This window comes from Mastigoproctus giganteus, chromosome 14, assembly GCF_048544385.1.
Source record: "Mastigoproctus giganteus isolate SK-2022 chromosome 14, ASM4854438v1, whole genome shotgun sequence".
In the NCBI taxonomy this organism is placed as follows: Eukaryota; Metazoa; Arthropoda; class Arachnida; order Uropygi; family Thelyphonidae; genus Mastigoproctus; species Mastigoproctus giganteus.
This window is the reverse complement of record NC_143588.1, coordinates 77,036,647-77,058,115: the sequence shown is the minus strand read 5'-3', so window position 1 is coordinate 77,058,115 and position 21,469 is coordinate 77,036,647. Positions and strand designations below refer to the sequence as shown.

Here is a 21,469-nt window from a genome sequence, read left to right as displayed (position 1 = left end):
TTGACTTGTTAGAGAAAGTAGTTGATTCAGTAGAGTAAGTTCATACTAAGATACAGAAATGATGTCACTTCACAAATAATGCCAACTCTGTCACTAATGTTGATTCAGTAGAGTAAGCAGTGGGTAGTATATTATGCAAGCATAAAATCTTCAAAGCCACCGAAGAAGCCTCTCGTGTTGAAAAGGAACAAGTTCAAAAACATAGAGAATGAAAAATATGCAGGCTTTAATAATCTGCTTCTCAAGATTTTGATCAAAATCAACAGTCTAGGTAGCATAAGTAAGTAAGTTTCGATTAAACCGTTTAAAAAATTTAAAGTTTTGATTCAAGAACGCAACAATAATACAATCATTTCAACAAACAATCACTTCTTGCAGTAGTGTTTGGTTATGACGTCATACCAGTCTACAAAATGGACTTTGCTAACTACTGAATTGTAAAAAATACTAAATCTAATTTCAGTTAACCTATAAGAGTTTGAAATGGCTAAAACTAAAGCTGAGCGAAATTGAGAAACATACGCAAGAATAAGTGTCAAAGCCACCAAAGAAGCCCCCTGTGTGGTCACAGGAGGCTTCTTATTCAGTTGCTGAATAAGAAGTCAGTTATTATTTGGTTTTTAGTCAGTTGTTGTTATTTGGTTTTTAGGAGCATTAGCAACTAAGGCCATATTGCTCCGGGAATATGCGGTGGTCATTCCCTGACCTTTCCACATTTTCCATATTTGGTGGTGACGGGCCCGAACCCCAGTCTAATCAAGAAGCGTGTGCTATGCATTGCTGCTCTTTCCCACCTGGCTATGAAGGCACCAACTTGGTCAGTATTGAGAGTTTACAGGTAATATAAAAGTTAGCATTAGCATTAGTAGAGGCATACGATGCAAGAAAGAAAGCTTATGAAGCATCAGCCAAAAAAAAAAAAAAAAAAATCACTACTAAAGAATCACTACTGATAATCAGATCAAGAATATTACTTCCTCTAGTTGCCTCCCGAACGTGCTAATGCAGAAAACAAACAATTATCCAATAAATGCACAAAAGCCTTGCTAGTGTGGGACTGACCAACCCACAAATTCCAGTTAATGTTTGGGAAATTAAAATCCCCCATTATAAGACTCTCTGATTTACTGGCCCATTCTAGTCCCCTATACAGTTCCTTATTATACTCATCAGAGTCATTAGGTCTATAACACAATTTTCTACTCTCAATTTTGATCTCCCAATGCTTATGTCACACCAAACTGACTCGACACTACACTGTCCAGCAATGTAGACTGGCTTCACTTCCTTGGATTTTGTGTGTTTCTGAACTAACAGTATAAGCCCTCCTTCCTTCCTATTTTGTCTATCCTTCCTGTACACATTGTACTCCCCAAATTCCAGTTCTGCATTCCTTATATCTGTGACACCACGTCTCTGATATCCCAACAATATCTGCCTTTTATGTTCTGAGCAATACCTCAAATTCATCAAATTTATTTACCAAACTCCTAGCACTGGTGTACATGCACCTGTTCCTATTCTTAGCTACCCTAACACAACCCATGTGTTTACTTGTACTGCAATGACTCCCAGCAGTCTCTGAAATACCCTGCATCTTGTTTTCTAGGCTGCTGCTCATTCCAATAGAAGCAGTGCAAGAATCACTTTCACCTCTGCCAGTGGCTACTGTTAATCTATTAGTCCTTGTATCCCCCCAAGCTAGCAGTTTTCTGACCCACCTAACACTGCCTCGATAGCATCAGCAAATATTCTTGCACCCTTCGTATTTAAGTGTACCCCATCCCTGTAGAAGCAGTCTCTCCTGTTAACAAGTACAGACCAAGCTGAAAAAAATTCTACCCCTTGAGCCTTGCACAATCTTTCCAGGGCCGAATTGATCGACAAGGCTCTCATCATATACTCCCTCCTATCGTGTCTGGGCAGAATTGCAGACACTTTCAAATTCAACCCTAATTCACGGCTTTTTTTCAACAGTGACCTGTACTTGTTAAGTAATTCTGCCGGTCTCCTACTCTTAATATCATTAGTGCCAACGTGTACAACAATATCACCCTTTGTGCCCTTAAAAGATGATATCTGCTCTACAACATCAACCTTTGCCTCTGGCAGACATACCCGGGTCCTGTTCCACCTATCCTTTTTACATAGCATGTTCCCAGTTTCCCTGACAATAGAGTCATCAACAACTACTAGTTCCTGTTGGACCAGCGCATTCTGCCTTCGGGATTGCCGCTGTTAAGTTACACCATTTATGATGGCATTGAGTGAACTCTGTCGTTCAGATCAGCATGGAGTGACACCTTATCTTCTTTATATGGATATGAAAATAATGAGACTAAGAACTCAAGATTTGCTAACAGCTGTTTTTAAATATATCGGAAAAGACACTAAACTCACCAAAGAACGAACCAATTTCTCGAGAATACGTCAATAATTGCGTTGAAAACAATTTAGCGTTTTTGAAATCTATTCGTAATCCAACTTATTACTGGACACAACATAAAAGAGACCTGTTTGTGATGATCAGACAATTGGGTTAAACCTACATTTTTATTAACTTTGAATGCAAACAAAATTGGTTGGCCTAAATTGCAAAAAAATCTTAAACAAATCAAAACACAATGGTTTGGATATCCCTGACGAGTTAATGAAGATGCACTAATGTTTGCAAATCATTTTAATAAAGTTATGGAATGTATTTTGACTTTACTTCATTCTAAGCGTTTCAGTCCATTTCAATAACATTATGTTGTCAACTATTTTAAACAGATTTCAGCATTGTGGCAGTCCATTTGCTCACATTTTGTGACTCAATAATGGCTATTAAGCTACTTTTGTGGCTTAATAATGCTCCTAAAGAGCCTATGGGAAACAGTACGAATGCAATGATAGCTATGATAAAAGCAACTCATGTTCGGTTCTACAGCAAAAGCCTCTGGTAATATCAAACGCCAAACTCATAAACATACTTTTACCTGTCACAAAAGGATCTAAGCTACTGACAAACAAGTTTGTCATTTTTAAGCTCCATTTATGCCATCACGATCTACAATGATTTTAATTCCCATGCCAAAAGCAGACACTCGACGAGTCAAATATAATGCTGAATACAAGAAAGTGTGGAAGAATCAAGAGGACAACGAATATACTAGCATCAATCACTTCTTTAAAGAAAATCGCATTCATTCGGAATCATATTATATTGATTTACTTCAAAGCTGGTATTACTGGCCAAAAGTCTTTCTGAAACGAGAACCTCATCAAAAACGGCAAACCTTCAATCCTTTTGTGTTTAGCATTTTAAAGTCTAACATGGACATTCAATTCATCATGGAAGAATATTCTTGTGCTGCTTATGTTGTCAAATATGTAAATATGACCAATTGAGGGATTAGCAATTTACAACATAAAATTATTGAAATTATGAACAAGTATCCTGAGTTTCACATCGTTGAAATTATGAGAAAATTAAGCATTGACATGCTCAACTCTGTTGAAATTACCAGTCAAGAGGCTGCTACTTATTTGCTTTGTCAACCGATGTCCAAGAGTTCAGTTATTGTAACTTATATACCTGCTATATCCTGTCAAGCGAAAGCATAATAGAAAATCGAAGAAATGGAATGAGAAAACATGGGTGACAATTCTACCGACATTTGGAAAGCGAATTTGTTTTCATAAATACAAGAAAAGACCTCCAGAACTAGAAAATGTTACTTTAGCTGACTTCATTGCCAATTATACTTGCACCTCAAGAGGCGCCTCTGTAGCCAGGTGGGCAGGAGCGGCAGTGCATAGCACACGCTTCTTGATTAGACTGGGGTTCGAGCCCGTGACTACCAAATACAGAGAATGCGGAAAGGTCAGGGAATAACCACCGCATATCCATGGAGCAATATGGCCTTAGTTGCTAATGCTCCTAAAAAAAAATAACAAATAACAATAAAAAAAAATGCACCTCAAGAAGACGTCAATATCGAAACTATGATATGGCCAACGACCCAAATGGTTACTCTTCATTTACCTTTTTGAAGTGAAGAAGAGGAAATACTTTGTGAAATGATATTTCTCACTTTGTATGATGAACAGGAACAAGTTATTTTAGTTGTAAAAATTAAAGAATCTGATTTAGATATACTGTCATAGAAGCCGATACAGCCGTCAGTGATATAAAAAGATGCTGATCCATTTAAAGATTTTTACGAACACTCAGACAGTGAAATGAATACTGATCTTCGACTAGCAACTCTAAATCAGCTTTGTGCAATAGCAAAGAAACGAGAAAATTTAATGCTAAACAATCAGTTTTGGGATTTAATGCGAAAAGTTAATTTAAAACAGGAAGGAATTTTATTGCATGTCATTTATACTTTACTTCAACCTAATTGTCAACCTATCCAAATATTCCTTACTGGCCCTGCTGGCTGTGGCAAGTCGTTCGTGATTCGATTATTGATGGAAGTTTATACTCGTTTTATTAACACTGATAATTTCTGTAATGCTTATATAACTTGTGCTTCTACTGGAAAAGCTGCTGTAGCTATTAATGGTACTACCATGCACACCGCATTGAAAATTTTGATATCGAAGAATTTACCTGTCTCATGAAGTTGCTCAACAATATCGCAATCTTTTCAAATATGTTTTAATTATTGATGAAGTTAGTATGACTGGAGCGGAACTTTTATCTCAGATAGATGTTCACCTGCAACAAATTACAGGCTGTGTAGATCATAATTTTGGTGGATTAGACATTTTTTTAATTGGTGATTTGCGACAGCTGCCCCCCGCACGAGCAATGCCTATTTATCAACAGATTAAGCAACGCGTCCCAATCTTTGGTGTTGGTTACAATATTGCGAATTCCATGAGACATTCGAATTCAGAATTCTCAAGAGTGCTGACTAAAATCAGAAAGGGTGTTCAGTTAACTGACGACGAACAGAAACTTATTGAGTTAAGATTTGTGAGCAAAAGAAGAAACGGACAATTTGTGTTCTGACGGTGTTTGTTTATATTTGAAAAATAAATCTGTGACCGATTATAACAATTCTGTGTTATATTCGTCTGTGTATACCGTTACGTCGATTGTTCAAGACATATTTCTAGGGTGCAGAGGTGTAGAAAGTGAGGATTATGTGCGGCAAAAAAAAAAAAAAAAAGAAATTGTATCACGGACTGAGAAACGCTATATCCACTTTTGTACTTCAAGCTAAATGACCAGGTTGTAGAGTAATCCTCTACTTACCATGCAAGATACTTTCTACGAGTACATCAATAAATGACAAGGTCTTTCCATTCTAACATTAAATCATCAAAGTTTATATGCTCACAGTGCCGATCTCACTGATGCAGTTATACAACAATCCAATTTACTTCTACTTTCTGAAACGTGGCTAAATAACAAAAAAGAAGCATACCTAACTTCAATTGTGTTGTTCAATTCAAATGAGAAAATCAACAAGCTTGCGGTGCAGCAGTTTATCATAAGACAGAAAAAATCGTACTCGTGTTGTTGCGTCTCACGTGGAAGTGATTTATCGGGCAAATTATTGGAAAATCCGTGAGTGTTAGACCTGTTGGAGACATTTGTGCAGCTGAATGCCTTCTTCCTGATGGTCAAACAATATTGTCGGTAGTCATTTACATTTGACCTAACTGAAAGATTGAACATCATTGAATTCAACCATTTCATTTTACTTCCTTATGCAACTGAAGGAGCTGAACTGCTACAACAATTTTCTCACAAAAAATGTGACCAAATACCAAGATACTTAGTGAAGATTTCAATGTTAATTTTGCAGATACTCAATCCAAGTCTTTGACCGATTTTTTAGAAATTAAATTTGGACTAATGTTAAATACTTCTAGATCTGTATCGACTACTAATCAAGGAACTATAACTGATGCTGTGTTTCAAAGACAATTACACTCTATAATCTCAAGTGTATGTATCATATTTTAGCTCTCACAAACCCATCGTAAGTAAATTACCTATTGAACATGTATTGCAACCTCGAGTTGATGAAACTGCCAAAAAAAAAATAAATAAATAAATAAAATAAATACCTTAAAATGTTAAACATGTCTGGATTCTTTTCATACTAAACCCCTTTATCCTCATTCAAGCCAAGGATGTTTTCACATAAAATAAAACATCTTTCGTGCATATAGGGTACACATGCTGCTTTTTTTTTTTTTTTTCCCGATTGGTTTAGTCAAGATTTTATTCTAAGTGTAGAGAGGCACCGAGAAAATGAGGGTAAAGCTGGTCAAGTTTTGTTTATTATTGATAATGCGCCATCCCACTCTCCTCTTGTAAAACTGAATTCAATTGATGAGAACTTCATTGTGAGGTTTTTATCACCAAATGTTACAGCCCTGCTGCAGCCAATGGATCAAGGTGTTATAGAAAAACTAAAAAATATATACAAAAAACAAGTCTTGCGTCACTTGCTGCTACCAGGGGAAGTGAAGAGAGCGTGGCTGAGTTTTCAAAGAAGCTTTGAAAACATCGGGCAAAATTCAAATTCAAATCTTACACATGTTTTCAAAGAAGCTTTGAAAACATGTGTAAGATTTGAATGAAGACATAGGTGAGGTTGTAACTTTATGCCAAGGGATGTGATTTTATGGACTTCAAAAAACGGAATGATTCTTGGGTACCAGTTGAGGTGGCAGTATTGCAGAAACTGTGAATCTTGTGGGCTGTTCAAGGAGTTCTGTAGCTAAGACCCAAGAGTGAAAGGATAGTGGACACAGCAGCATTCACTGCACTAGTGGTGGGCACCCACACCTCACCGATGGTTGTGGTGAACACAGACTATGCCTTGTGTGAGCTGATAGATGGAAAATGGTGGGACGGCTGACTATGGACCTTAACTAGGGGATGACCAGCGGTGTTTCCAAGGCTGCAATTGAACAAACCCTCCTCTGTATGGGCCTTTCAGAGCAGATGACTAGTCAAGGAACTCATGCTTATGGCCATCCATCGCCAACAACACCTAAAGTTTGCACCTGAACAGCATCGCTTGACAACTGGAAAAAAAGTTGCTCTTTCTCGTGAATGACATTTCTTGCTACGCTCTGCGTTGGTAGCTGTAAAGCATGATAACAAACTGTGAAGAGGAATCATTCTGATGTCCTGGTCCAAAAGAAACAGGCAGGTGGTAGCAGGGTTTTGGTGCAGGAGATGTCTTCCTGGGAATCTCTTGGAGCACTCACACCCCTAGACCCACTTTCTGAATGCTAAAACCTACCTACCCATCGTGGCTGATCACGTACACCCTTTCATGCTGGCTGTCTTCCTGGATCGAACAGGTGTGTTCCAACAAGACAATGCACCCTGCAGTGCTGCCAGTATTGTTTGAGGGTAGTTCGCTGAACACGAAAGTGACTTCCAGGTGCTACCTTGGGCATCAAATTTGCTGAATGTGAATCCCACAGAATATCCCAGGATTATGTGGCTCCTTCACCACAGGCTGCCACAGATCTATAGGTTGCATCCTAGCGACATGGTAGAACATACCTCCCTCAACAGAGGCCTTACAGAATCCATGACTTGCCATGTGGTAGCAGTTCTGGTGGCAAGAGGGGATGTACCCACTATTAGGTAGGTGGTCATAATGTTTTAACTGGACAGTGTGTGTAGTTTAAAAAAATTAGGAGAAATTCCTGTTTACAATCAATGATGTATTAAATAAAGTAACAGCCAGTAGTAGCAGGTTGCAAAATTAGGCCTGCATTGCATCCCCCAGAACAATAATAGCAGCATCTAACTGGGTTGGGAGATGGGTCTTTCTCCTCCTCCTCGTGGGCTATTTTTCAACCTACTGAAACTTGCTGATGATATCAAAATTGTATTACGATTGAATGTGATTCCAGTCACCAAAACAGTCTATTGGGATCATCTTTTCTAATGTCTTGCCCAAGCAGCTGGGGTAAAGGATAAAGTAAAGTAAAGTGTAAAGTGTATTCGTGTCAAACGGCACCAGGGGTTTTCCCCCATCTCAGCGTAGTATACATTGTCATGTGAAACAGAACACTGTTGAGGCCAGAGATTTAAAAGTGTATGGATTTTGTACATGTGTACTGTCGTGTACCGTTGTTCATCTGGTCATTTAGCCGCTGGACCCCTACTGAGGCCCAACGTTGCCCACACCTGGCCCCGTGGAGGCAGACCAGGTACACCAGTATTACAATTATTTACTCTGGCAGGCCCTGCCACCTAATTTCCTGAGATTTCAGTGGCTAGGGCCTATGTAAAAAAAAAAAAAAAAAAGGAAAAAAAAGGGGAGGGGGATAGACACCAGAGGTTTAGGTAAGGCCGAGATAGGTTTTAAATGAAGGTTAGGTTAATTTTTCACATTGAAGTTTAGCAGCTTGCAGTTGGGACATTCACAGTGGGGGAAGACTGAAGATTGGGGGGAACAGGTAGAAGTATGGGAACGAAAGAGAAGGCGATCCCAGCAGTGTCAGTGGAGCAAGCCCCACCAGAGAGAAAAGGGGGGCAGGGGAGGGGATGAGACAGAGGCCTATCTCTTCCCCTTCCCTGCCTAGGGATGGGGTTTTAAAAGTGAACTGAGAAAAGGTTCAGAACGCCAGGCGACGTGCTGCAGCAGAGTTGCTGTGGTCATGTAGTCCAGTCATTGCATCGCAGATGGGAGAAAGAGTCCCATCCAGAGAGAGAGAGAGAGATCACTGTCTAGTAGGAGTCCGCATATATGGCGTCGGATCGTCTATCATTTACGATGGATGTTCAATCCTAGGAGAGAGAGTGAGGTCCCACCATAACGGCCATAGTCTGGTTCAGTTTGGATGCTCATTTGCAGGGAGCCCTGGGCTAACGGCATGCATTATTGATTGCAATTTGTGTTCTCCTTCTTGCAAATAAGTCTTGTGCAAATTTGGCGAGCGCACTATATTCATCGAAGCTGTCCAGGAGATGGTGTTCCCGGTCCTGAGGTAAGTAAGTTAGTCGGGTGATTAGGAATCCACATAGGTCGTCGTACAGTGGACATTGGTGCATCAAATGTTGCCAGCTCTCGCGTTCCCCGCATGGACAATGTGGGTCCTCCACAAGCCGAAAGGCTGCAAGTTTTTCATTAAAAGGTCCGTGACCCGTCAGGAGGTAAGTGGAGTGCAGTCCTGGGTGGAGCCAAGGCGGTGATTTAGGGTACACTTTGTGTATGTCCGGAAGAAATTTCCTTGTCACTTCTCCTTTGGTGCTGTTTGTCCAGCGGGTTTGCCATTCTTGTTTTAGATGCCCCAATAATCGGGTCTTTTCTGTCTTTCTGTCATTTCTAGGTTCGATGGTGTACCCCATGAATGTGACGGGCATCCCTTTAGATAGGTAGTATGACAAGCCACACCTGACAATCTCCAGGTCCAGCGGGAGAACCCCCGCCAGCACCTGTAGCGCATGCGTACTGACAGTCCTGCATGCGCGGGTTATTGTTAGAAGGATTGATCTCTGGATTGAATCAAGAATTCTTTTATTTATGGCCATGGCTGTCTTGTGGAACCAGATTGGGGTAAAGGATATTGGTCTGTAGTTATGTGAATTCATCTGATCTTTTCCAGGTTCGGGAAAAGCTAGCACTGTTGAATGACATCGTGAGCTGGGATAGCATCTTTCAGAGAAGCTGCGATTCAGAAAAAGCAATAGAGAGTTTTAGACCTTTCTGTCTAGGTGTTTCACCTAATGTCTCATTTGTTGATTTGTTTAGAGCATCTAATAGCTACAACACTCTAAAGAACTGATTATACGGAAGTGATAGTCTTGGGTTGAAATTTAATTTGCATTGCTCAGCCATTATTTTATGATGCTGAAAAGATGAGTGATATGCAGATATATATAAGATTTATGCAAAATTTTCTGCCAGTGATTGGCTATTTCTACTGCAGATAAAGCTTTCCCATTCCATATCAGTATTAGAGAGGATGCTGGTGGAAAGCTACCATTCAGTTTTTTGTTTTGTCCCAGATTACTCTGCTGTCTGTATTCTTTGTTACAATAGAGGCAAACTGAAATCAAGAATCTTTTTTTAGTCTTTTTTACCTTACAAATCACACCTTTGCTTTAAGTTTTTTTAAAATTCATACGATTTTCAGTTGTCGGATGCTTATGAAACAGGTTCCATGCACTGTTTTTCTCTTTTTTGGCAAGTCAACATACACCATGCCAACACTAATTAACATGTTTAAAAGGAACGGTATGGATTTTGGGTATGGCACTGATTCCAGCAGCCACAATTTGTATCATAATGTGTTTGGGCTGCATCATCATCAGTGGGTTGGTATTTGATGATCTGACCATCAAATGAGATGATTGAAGCAAATAAATTCCAACTGGGCTCGGAAAATTTCCATTTCACATATCCAGCAGATATGTGAAAACATATCTGCTGATCAACTCTGGACAGCAGATTGTCGCCAGGTCTATAGCAGTTGTTCCGGTGGAGGAATGAATGTAAGTATCAGCGTATCAGCACTGCAGTATTCAGTAATGTTAGATTATGTTTGCAAACAGTGATTCAAGAAGTTTTCCTTGTCTGTATGTATGCTGGTGTGCATTAAAGTCCCCAAAAAACAAAAGGGAGGACGATTTGTATATGAAGTTCTTCCAGGCCATTATAAGTATATTCTTTGTTTGGCAAGAGGTAGAGTGAAACTATTGTTAACATAAGTCCTAAGGAGACAGGCAATGCAATGACTTCTAATGATGTCTGCAGTGGAACTTTATTTTGTGTGAATTTTTGAGTTCATAAGAATGGCCGCACTGCCATACACAGCAGTGTTATTTCTATTTGGTTGGTGGATAATGTAGTTCTCGACTGTTGGAGTTATCTGTGAAGATAAGAGGTATTGCAATAAAGTTCCTGGACTGGTGCTGTTGCGGTCAAGTATGATGAGTTAGAAAACAACATACTGCAGAAGTGGTATATTGAAATTCAAACTTCCTCCAACAGATGGTGGGACAGAGATTGTCCAGTAGTCTGAGAGGATGTAAGAAACAACCAGTTTCATCAGTATCATTAATGTGCCATGTCACAATTTTGCAATGGAGCAATGAATGAATATGAATTTTTGTTTAAAAAAATGGGAAAATCTGTTTATGGTGATAAATGTCAAGTTATGAACGTGTTTTAATGGTATAAGCAGTTCAAAGATGGATATGAGAATGTTCACGATGAACCAAGGAGTGGGTGCCTGTGAACCTCTCAAAATGAGAACAGTTGCAAAAGTTTGGGAAATTGTGGCAAGAGATCACTGTTTTATCATCAGAATGATGCCATGAAAAATTCATCAAATTCTGATGAATTTTTCATACTCATCAAACATGGAATCTCCTCTTTTCAATCTTCTATGGCATAAAATCTCTCTATCCCATTCAGTCAAATTCATCTGTTACTATCTTGTTCTTTCTTCTGACAAACAACCCTTATAAGTACACGGTGGAGGTGAGTAGTCTTCTAGGAACCTCATATCACAATTCAGTGATAGTCCCTTCTCCAAAGGAAGGTCTCTCTTGTGGCCATTCTCAACATCACATTGTTTGGCATTACAAAAATGCAAAATGTGATGATATGTGAAATTTCTTTTCTCTTTACCTTGGTTGGATTATGGTTTTAAATTTTCTGATGACAATGTTTGCTCAGATTGTGCCAGTGAAATTATTCTTGTAGGGATAAAATCCTTTATTCCACAATCCATCTAAAAATTTCATCCTTTATTTAAACTTTGGTTTTCCAATAAATGTGCTAAGGCTGTTCAAGATAAGAATGTTGCATACTTCAATTGGCTTGCATCCAAATCTCCAAGTTCATTTCTGCCTACACCAAAGCTCGTAACAACTGTAAAGCATTATTAATCAGTCCAAAATGCATTTTGAACAGGCTAAATGTAGAAAACTTGTTTCTTTCTCCAAACAGTAGTTGAGCATGCTAGTCTCTTGCCAATGCTATTGGCCATAACTTTGGCCCATCTCTGTTCCCAAGTATGTTAAAACCCAATGGTTATATTACCACCTCAGGTAAAGATAAAGCTGACCTGCTGGCTTACTACTTTTCTCCTAACTCCTGTATTGATGATTTTGGTAAACCATCTCCCACCATTCCCAGTATACTCCATTTAATGCCTCCTCTGGTCTTCACTAAAAAGCATGTCAGAAGAATTTTGAACAGTCTTGTGGCCAAAAAAGCGTCACCTTCTGATGGTATTTCTCCATTTGTTCTAAAAACCTGTGCTCCTGAGCTTACTACTGTTCTGAGTCAACTTTTTAAACATTCTTATTCCACTAGTGTTTTCCATTCTGTTTGGAAATTTGCTCATATCCAGCCAGTTTGTAAAAAGGGTGACAAATCTCTCCCATCTAATTATAGTCCCATTGTACTTACTTCTACACTTTCTAAAGTAATGGAGAAATCCATCAACTGCAAATTTCTAAACTATCTAGAAAACTTCCATCTGATCAATTATTGCCAGTATGGATTTCATTAGTGTCAATACACTAGTGATATACTGGAATATGTTTTCCTTCAGTGGACATATTCAATGGAAAAAAGGTTGGTAAACTCAAGCAGTTGCTCTTGACATTTAAAAGGCTTTGATCATGTCTGGCATAAAGGTCTTCTATATAAGCTTGCATCTTATGGTTTGCCAACTGTTTTTTGTAATTGGGTATCCAGTTTTCTCTCTGACTAGTCATTGCAGTTGACAGTAGATGGCTTTCTGTCTTCTAACTTCGTCACTAATGCTGGTGTTCTCCAAGGTTTAGTTCTTTCTCCCCTCTTTTCCTCTTGCATATTAATTACCTTCTTCCATTGACTGGAAATCCTATCCATAATTTTGCTGATGCTATTGAGGCAGTGTTAGGTGGGTTGGAAAACTGCTAGCTTGGGAGGAGATTCATGAACTATTACATTAACAGTGGCCACAGGTAGAGGTGAAAGTGATTCTTGCACTGCTTGTATTGGAATGAGCAGCATCCTGGAAAGCGAGATACTGGGGATTTCAAGGACTGCTGGGAGTCATCATGGAACAAGTAAATACATGGGTGTTAGGGTAACTAAGAGTAAGAACAGGTGCATGTATACTTGCATGTGCACCAATGCTAGGAGCATAGTAAATAAATTTGATGAATTTGAGGTGTAGGGGTAGACGTCAAAGGCTGATGTTGTTGGGATAAGAGAGACATGTCACACAGAGATAAGGAATGCAGAATTGGAATTTGTGGAGTACAATGTGTAAAGAAAGGATAGAGGGGGAAGGAGAGGTGATGCTGTTAGTTAAGAAACACATAAAATGTAAAGAAGTGCATCCAGTTGACATGGGTGAACAGTGTTGAGTCAGTTTGGTGTGACATAAGCACTGAGAAAACCAAATTGAAAGTAGGATTGTGTTACAGGCCTAATGACTTCGATGAGTACAACAAACAACTGTACAGAGTAACAGAGTGGGCCATTAAATCAGATATCTTATAATGGGGGATTTTAACTTACGAGATATAGATTGGAAATTGTGGGTTGGTCACTCACACACCAGCAAGACTTTTGTGGATTTATTGGATGAGTTTTCTACAGCAGCATGTTTGAGAGGCAACCAGAAGGAGCAATACTCTTGATCTGATTATCAGCAGTGATTTTTCATGCATTAAGAATCTACATTCAAGGATTTAATCTTGAAAGCTACTAGGCTTTTCATACCAACTAAGACAATGTTCAAGGTTTAGGCCTAAATGGATGTCAGATGAACTAATGAGACTCATGGCTGAGAAAACAAATGCATGGGACACATAAATTATCAGGAGACACAGATGCCTATGGTAGGTATAAGATAGTCTGTAATCAAGTCACAAAGGATGTCAGGCAAACAGCAAAGAGTTCTTTACTTATGTAAACTCTATAAGGAAGGGGATGAATCAGATTAGTCCATTTGACATCGACAGTTCAATTGTTGATCAACCGGCTGGCTGAAGTAGCTGAAAAACTGATTGAGTATTTTGCATCGACATTCACACATGAGGAATTGTCTGAAGTAAAGTGGAGGCCAGAAGCTCATCACACTAACAGAGAGTTAAATGATTTTGTAATAACTGAGAGCAAAGTGGAGGAGAAACTGTTGAAGTTAAACATAAGGAAGGCATTTGGGGTGGATGGGATCTATCCAGTTATATTAAAGAAAGCAGTAAAGGAAGTAAGCAAACCCTTAGCCATAATTATGAAAGCTAACTTGGATTCAGGGAAGGTCTCCACAGACTGGAGATGTGTAAATGTATCCCCAATTCACAAAGAGGGATCAAAGGGTGACATGAGTAATTACAAACCCGTTAATTTAACTTCTATTCCAAGGAAAATAATAGAGTCACTGGTTAAAGAAGCAATGCAAGATCATCTAGAAAAGATTGCAGTTATAGTTCAGACACAGCATGGGTTTGTTAAGGGGAAGTCTTGTGTGACAAATTTGATTGGATACTATGATGTCATCACAAAGGAACTGGATGCAAAAAATAATTTTGATATCATATACTTGGATTTTAGGAAAGCTTTTGATACTGTTGCACATGAAAAACTGCTGTACAAATTGGAGAGGTATGGCATTAAGGGTAAGTTGCTACAATGGATAAAGGGATGGTTGAGTGGGAGACGACAGAGGGTGGTAATCAATGGACACTGCTCTTCATGGACTAATGTTATTAATGGGGTCCCCCAGGGTTCAGTGTTGGGCCCATTGTTGTTTTATGTATTTATAAAGGATATTGATGAAGGTATGTCCTGGTTAAAGTTTAAGTTTGCAGACAATATGAAGGTTGGCAGGGTTGTTAATGACAGTAATGATAGTACACTACTGCAACAGGATCTATAAAAGTTGCGAAGATGGGCTGAGAGGTGGCAACTGAAGTTTAACATTGACAAACGTAAAGTACCACATATGGGTAGCAAACTCAAGAGTAATATACGAACTGGGTGGTACTACACTCAGGATAGTAGAGAATGAAAAGGACCTGGGGTAATTATGCAGTCAGATATGAAGTTTTCTGAGCAGTGCAGAAGGTCTGCAAGGGTAGCTGATGGTGTCTTGTCAATGATATATAGGAATTTTGCTAGCAGGGATAAGGAGGTGATTGTCCCCGTGTATAAGGCAATGGTCAGACCATACTTTGAGTACTGCATAAAGGTCTGGAGGCCTCAAGCTATATAAGCTTGCTTTCTTGTATCATGTGCCTTTACTTATGCTAATTATTTGGTGGGATAGACAGGTGATGCAGGATTTTGATTTTGGCTGATCTTCATTAAGTTTGCATTTGTGCATCATTTGCCATTACAAATATTATTACGTGGGATATTTATTTTCACGTAAAGAAGAGAATGCTTATATTTGTGAGAAAAGCAAATTTAAGAATTTTATTTTTTTCAGAATTGCAAATTTAAAAATGGTAAACTTTTTTTATTTATTTTATTTTGTTTAAATTATGTGACATACAGGATCATTAAAAGGTAGTTCTGGGTTCCGCTGTAAAATGTTGATGCAACTGCAGGACATTTAATGAATTTGAAAGATTTTTACATAAAGGAAGAAATAAAAATATTTTACCTCTTCAGTCGATGCTTCTGAAAGTAGTCCCTCTCGCTGTGCACTAGCAATTAATAACAAGATGGATTAAATTTCTTTCAAGAACAATTGGTAATTAAACAATGCAAAATGAAAAGGTAAAGACAGATATTTCTTTCATCTAACATGACTGAATGCAATGTAACAATAATAACTACACAAAGAATTTTACTTTTTTTTTACTTCAAGGAAAAACTAAACTACTACAAAGATCACGAAAATGATGAGCAAAATGTACTATGCACAGTTTCTTTATCTTTTATTTTTATGTAAGATATGCGACTATAAATTCATTTACTATGCGATTTAAAATAATAATGTTGTTTAAAGGAGATTACTTTTATTTGTACTCCTTAACTTTTTGAAATGCAAAACATGTATATATAGAATTTCCCCATGTGGGCTCTGCATAGTACTTATTATATAAACATTTTGAAGTTTATATATTCAGGATAATCTGTATATATATATATATATATATATATTTGATACAGATTATCCTGAAACTCTATTAAGGACATTGTGCCATCTATTAATTGTATTTACAAGTAATAATGGCTGCTTTTATATCTATGCTAGATGCTAGTTTTGAAAATAAGTAGAAAGAAGGGGCAATTTTTCCATAAGGGTCAAGACTATTTACAAAAGCTAAAATTGAAGAGATTTTCTGGAATTCAGAGCAGAAGTTGATGCAACTAAATCATATAATATATATACACTCAGCATTCACTTCATTCATAATGGACTATGCTGCATAGCTCACAGTATAAAAGGCTGAACAGCTCTGTATGCTAGAGCAGTGGTAATTTGCATTGGTCGTGCAAGTCAAAGTTACAGAACATAGTAAAGATATCATGGAATTTTAAAAGGACAAGACTGTGGGAACTCGTGTGTTGGGTGCCTCCATATCGGAAATGGCATGTCTTGTCTGTTTCTTGTGACCCACTGTGGTTATGATGTACAAAGAATGGTGCGGAACAGGTCAAACCATCTCCCACTGAAAGAACTGTAAAGGATTACGCAAAGTGGATGTTCACGGCGAGCAAAAGGTACAATGCACTGTACGGGCTCAACAGTAGGTCAATGTGTGGTAGATGACATCACAATATAATACTTCTCCTCACCACTGATCATCATCGACAGTGATTGCTGTAGTGTCAACAACACACTGGTTGGACATTGAAGCACTGGAAATGAGTGAGCTGGTTGGATGGGTCCAAGGCTCCATTGTGCATGGTGGCCACTATCCGGGCAGCTGGCAGTGGTTGATTAATATGGGGCACGTTTTGCTGGCAAGAACTAGGACCCCTGGTGCATATGGACCAATGTTTCACTGGTGAAGTCTACCAGCAGCTCTTAGGAGACCATGTGCACCGTGCTACGTTGCATTTTTTTCCCAGCCAGAAACAGGATCTTCCAAGACAATAATGCAGTGTGCTATTGATTCCGCACTGTGCATGAGTGGTTCGAGGAACACAGTGAAGATATCACCAATCTTAATTGGCCTCAAATTTGCCTGACCTCAATCCAATTGAATACCAGTGGGATGTTTGGGGAGAGGAAGTGAGAAGTATAGACATGCCACCATCATCTATTCCGACACTGTAGAAAATCTTCCGGGCACCATGGCTGCAGATCCCTACAGACATCAAATAGATGTCAATGCCTAGGTGAATAGCAGCTGTTATGTATTGTGTAGGCAGTTATAATTCAGTGATCACTTAGTGTATATATAAACGTAGAAGATATTACAGCATGAAAAAAAAACAGTAATGACTAGTTCACACACACTATAAAATTTTTATCTTTGAAAATACTCTTACTCTAATGTTTGTTTGTTTGTTATTTGGTTTTTAGGAGCATTAGCAACTAAGGCCATATTGCTCCGGGATATGCGGTGGTCATTCCCTGACCTTTCCGCATTCTCCGTATTTGATGGTGACGGGCTCGAACCCCGGTCTAATCAAGAAGCGTGTGCTATGCACTGCTGCTCCTTCCCACCTGGCTACGGAGGCGCTCTTACTCTAATGTTTGGCCATATGCATCCAGGTAGTATTCATACTGTTCAGAAACTTATTAATGGAACAGTGAATAAAATATCATATTCTTTTTAAGCAACATTAATAAAATGTCATATTCTTACATTATGTGAATATAGAGAGACCAAAATTTCAATAAAATAAATAAGTTTTTCTCCTCTTTTACATAGTTTCACGCTGTCTTTGAAAAAATAATAATAGTTACCCATTATGATAGAATCCCAACTTCCATGACAGCTGTTATATTATACTTATATCCCAGTGGAACTTTTCTTGTTTATCATTAACACAGCAGCAAAGTTATCAAGAAAAAATATCCAGATGCAAATGCAAAAGGTTTTAAGAAGCAACCAGCAAACAACAAAAAATTTTGGTTTTGAAATGGTTGTTCCACAAATCATTTATCAGTTTTCTTTTTTTATAACCCAAGAATCCAAGAATTAAGGGTTTAAAAAACTAGCATGAAGTAACTGAATGAGAGTTAGTTTTTGTTCAAAACTGCTATTATGCAATTGTTTTCCAATTTGCAATCCAACAGATTCCTTCTTTCAGTTTGGCATCACTCAATTTTGTAAAATTTTCTTATAAATATTTAAAATCAGCATTTTACATCAAAGCCTTAACAAAATTTTTTCTTAGCTCTCCTCACACCAAACAATCCTTAACAATGTAGTGCTGTTCTCTTGCTCAACTATTCCACAAAGCAGAAGAAAGAAATTCACCCTGCAATCCAAGTAAACACATTCTGTTCTGTTAACTTAAAATTACCACATAATGAACAGTGATATTCCTTCTACTTGAGTGCATTCAACATTTGGAATATACTCTTATAAGTTTCTTCACTGTAGCAGAAGAACAGGGCTACTCTAAATCTTCCTTAAATTTATTCATACTACTCACTTCCACATATCATATGGGAGTTTGTTCCAAGAGTCAGTCACACCGGCTGAAGCAAATTTTCACATAATCAATCCTGCAACCATACTTTTTCAATTTAAGTTCATGCCCCTTAAGTGTGTTTGAGAAAGAGTAGAGATGTAATCAGCATTTAGTTTACTCAATCCATTTAAAACCTTAAACACCTCTATCAGGTCTTCTTGCAGGTTTCTGGTTTCCCAGTGCTGTAATTTGAAGAACTGAAACCTTTCATAGTAAAAGTACACTTTTGTGTCCTTTAATAATCTTGTAGCTCTTCTTGGCACCAATTTCAGGGGATCTACATGCTTCTTAAAATGAAGTTTCCAGATCTGTGTGACATGCAAACCAAAAGTTCTGGACTGCCCATGTGGAGTGCTAGCCACATGTAGCATAGCAGAGTGCCATTAGATACTACTGAACTAATTCATTGTGTGTTAATGTTTTGCTTCAATAGGATGTTATACTTTTGTGTAATTGGTTTGTAAGTGTGTTTTGTGACTTTGTAGATAAGTAAGATGGCAGACATGTTGTTGTTGTTTTGGTTTTTAGGAGCATTAGCAACTAAGGCCATATTGCTCCGGGATTTGCGGTGGTCATTCCCTGACCTTTCCGCATCCTCCATATTTGGTGGTGACGGGCTCGAACCCTGGTCTAATCAAGAAGCGTGTGCTACGCACTGTTGCTCCTTCCCACCTGGCTACAGAGGCGCCGCGATGGCAGACATAAAGGAACAACAAATTTGAATAAAATTTCATCATAAAATTGGGAAAACAAGTTCAGAGACTTACAAAATGTAAAATAGATGTTTGGTGATGATGCTACAGGTAGAACATGAACTTTTCAAATATATACCTGTTTCCAAGGTGGCCAAACTTTAGTTCAATATTGAGCGATCAGGTTATCCATCATCAAGTACGACTGATGAAAACGTTAAAAAGTGCATCAAATAATCCAAGAGCACAGGCGGCGTGTGATTAACAATATTTGTGACATTTTGAGTTTATTGTATGATACCACCACCAAATACGGAGGATGCAGAAAGGTCAGGGAATGACCACTGCATATCCTGGAGCAATATGGCCTTAGTTGCTAATGCTCCTAAAAACCAAACAAACAAACAACAACAAACATTGTATGATGCATGGCAATGATTTTAACTAAAATTTTAAAATTACGGCAGAATATTGCAAAATTTGTGCCCAGTTTGCTAGTGACAAACAGAAATAGTGGCTTTATGTGTGCAGGGACTTGCAAGAACAGGCCAAAAAGAACAAAAACTTTCTTTCCAAGGTCATAACAGAAAATGAAAGTGGGTTTACAATTATGATCCAGAAAGAGAGCAGCAGTCCTCCTTGTGGAAGAAACTATCATCTCCACATATAAAAAGAGCAAGGCAGTTCAGATCAAACGTCAAGAGCATGCTGATTGTTTTCTTCAAAGAGGGAATTGTTCATCTGGAGTTCCCTCCACCATGCCAAATTGTAAATCACCATTTCTACAATGGAATCTTAAGACATTCGAGGGAGGATGTCACGAGAAAAGGACCAGACAAATGGCACTCTCAGGATTGTCTTCTGCATCACAACGATGCACCAGACTACATGGTTTTTTGGTTCAGCAGTTTTCAGTCAAGATCAAAATGGCAATAGTTCCACACTCCACCCATTCTCCTAACTTGGCCCACTCTGACTTAGTATTAACAGTGGCAAATGATACAAGAAAGAAAGCTTATAAAGTGTTAGTCAAGAGAAATGAGAGAGAGAGAGAGAAAAAAAAAAAATGCTTTCAACATCACTTGTCCATCCCTTCCAATAATTTATCTGGTTCTTCCTTGAATTTATTCAAACTATCCACCACTTGCTGGCTGAAGGCAAACTTCCAGCCAGCAAGTGGTGGGTAGATGACCTTCCAGCTCCCCCACCCCACCTCATGTGTGTAGTCAGAGCAAGAGGAAGAATTCTATCAGCACTGAGCTTGCTCAATCTATTCAGTGCTTTAACACCTCAATCAGATCACCTCTCAGGCGCCCAGTCACCAAACATTGTAATATGCAGAACTGAAACCTTTCTTGGTAAGACCACCCTTTTCTTCCCTTCACTAATCTCATTGCTCTTTTTCTCTGCATCTATTCCAAAAGATCTATAGCCTTCCTAAATTAAATCCTCCAGACCTGAATACAGTACTCAAGATGTAGCCTAACCATTGCATCACCTCCTTATCCCTGCTAGCAAAGTTCTTGTATATCACTGACAAACCCCCATGAGCTGTCGTGGCAGTCTGACTGCAATGCATAGAGGATTTCATATCTGACACAAATCCCTTCACTAATCTCATTGCTCTTCTCTGCATCTATTCCAAAAGATCTATAGCCTTCCTAAATTAAATCCTCCAGACCTGAATACAGTACTCAAGATGTAGCCTAACCATTGCATCACCTCCTTATCCCTGCTAGCAAAGTTCTTGTATATCACTGACAAACCCCATGAGCTGTCGTGGCAGTCTGACTGCAATGCATAGAGGATTTCATATCTGACACAATTACTCTCCAGGTCTCTTACATTTTCCACTACCCTGAATGTTATACCACACAGATGGTACGTTAATGTGGGACTATAGCAGGGGTGGGCAACCCGCGGCCTTCTAAGATCTTATGTGCGGCCTTTGTCACACAAAGATGAAATAAAATCATTAAATAATCCTACTACTTTTAAACTAATATTTTTTAAAATTAAACATTCAAAACGTTTTAATAATAAAAAGCTTTATATATTTTTTTCCAAATATAGAAACATTATTCAGATAATTAAAAAAGAAAAATACAAACTTTTTTTATCTAAAAAGTAAAAAATATCATGTTTAACTTTTTCTATTTATTTAAAAATTGTTTTTATGTACCA

General features: G+C 38.4%; 1 protein-coding gene across 1 annotated transcript in view; it reads right to left on the bottom strand.

The window, feature by feature from the left end:
• LOC150075263 (PHD finger protein 14-like) overlaps positions 1-21,469 on the bottom strand; it is a 313,155-nt gene that overhangs the window by 153,335 nt on the left and 138,351 nt on the right. Inside the window, exon 10 of the mRNA XM_090388420.1 lies at positions 15,598-15,640. Coding sequence (XP_090244546.1) covers positions 15,598-15,640 — 43 coding nt within the window. The remainder of the gene's footprint in view (positions 1-15,597; positions 15,641-21,469) is intronic.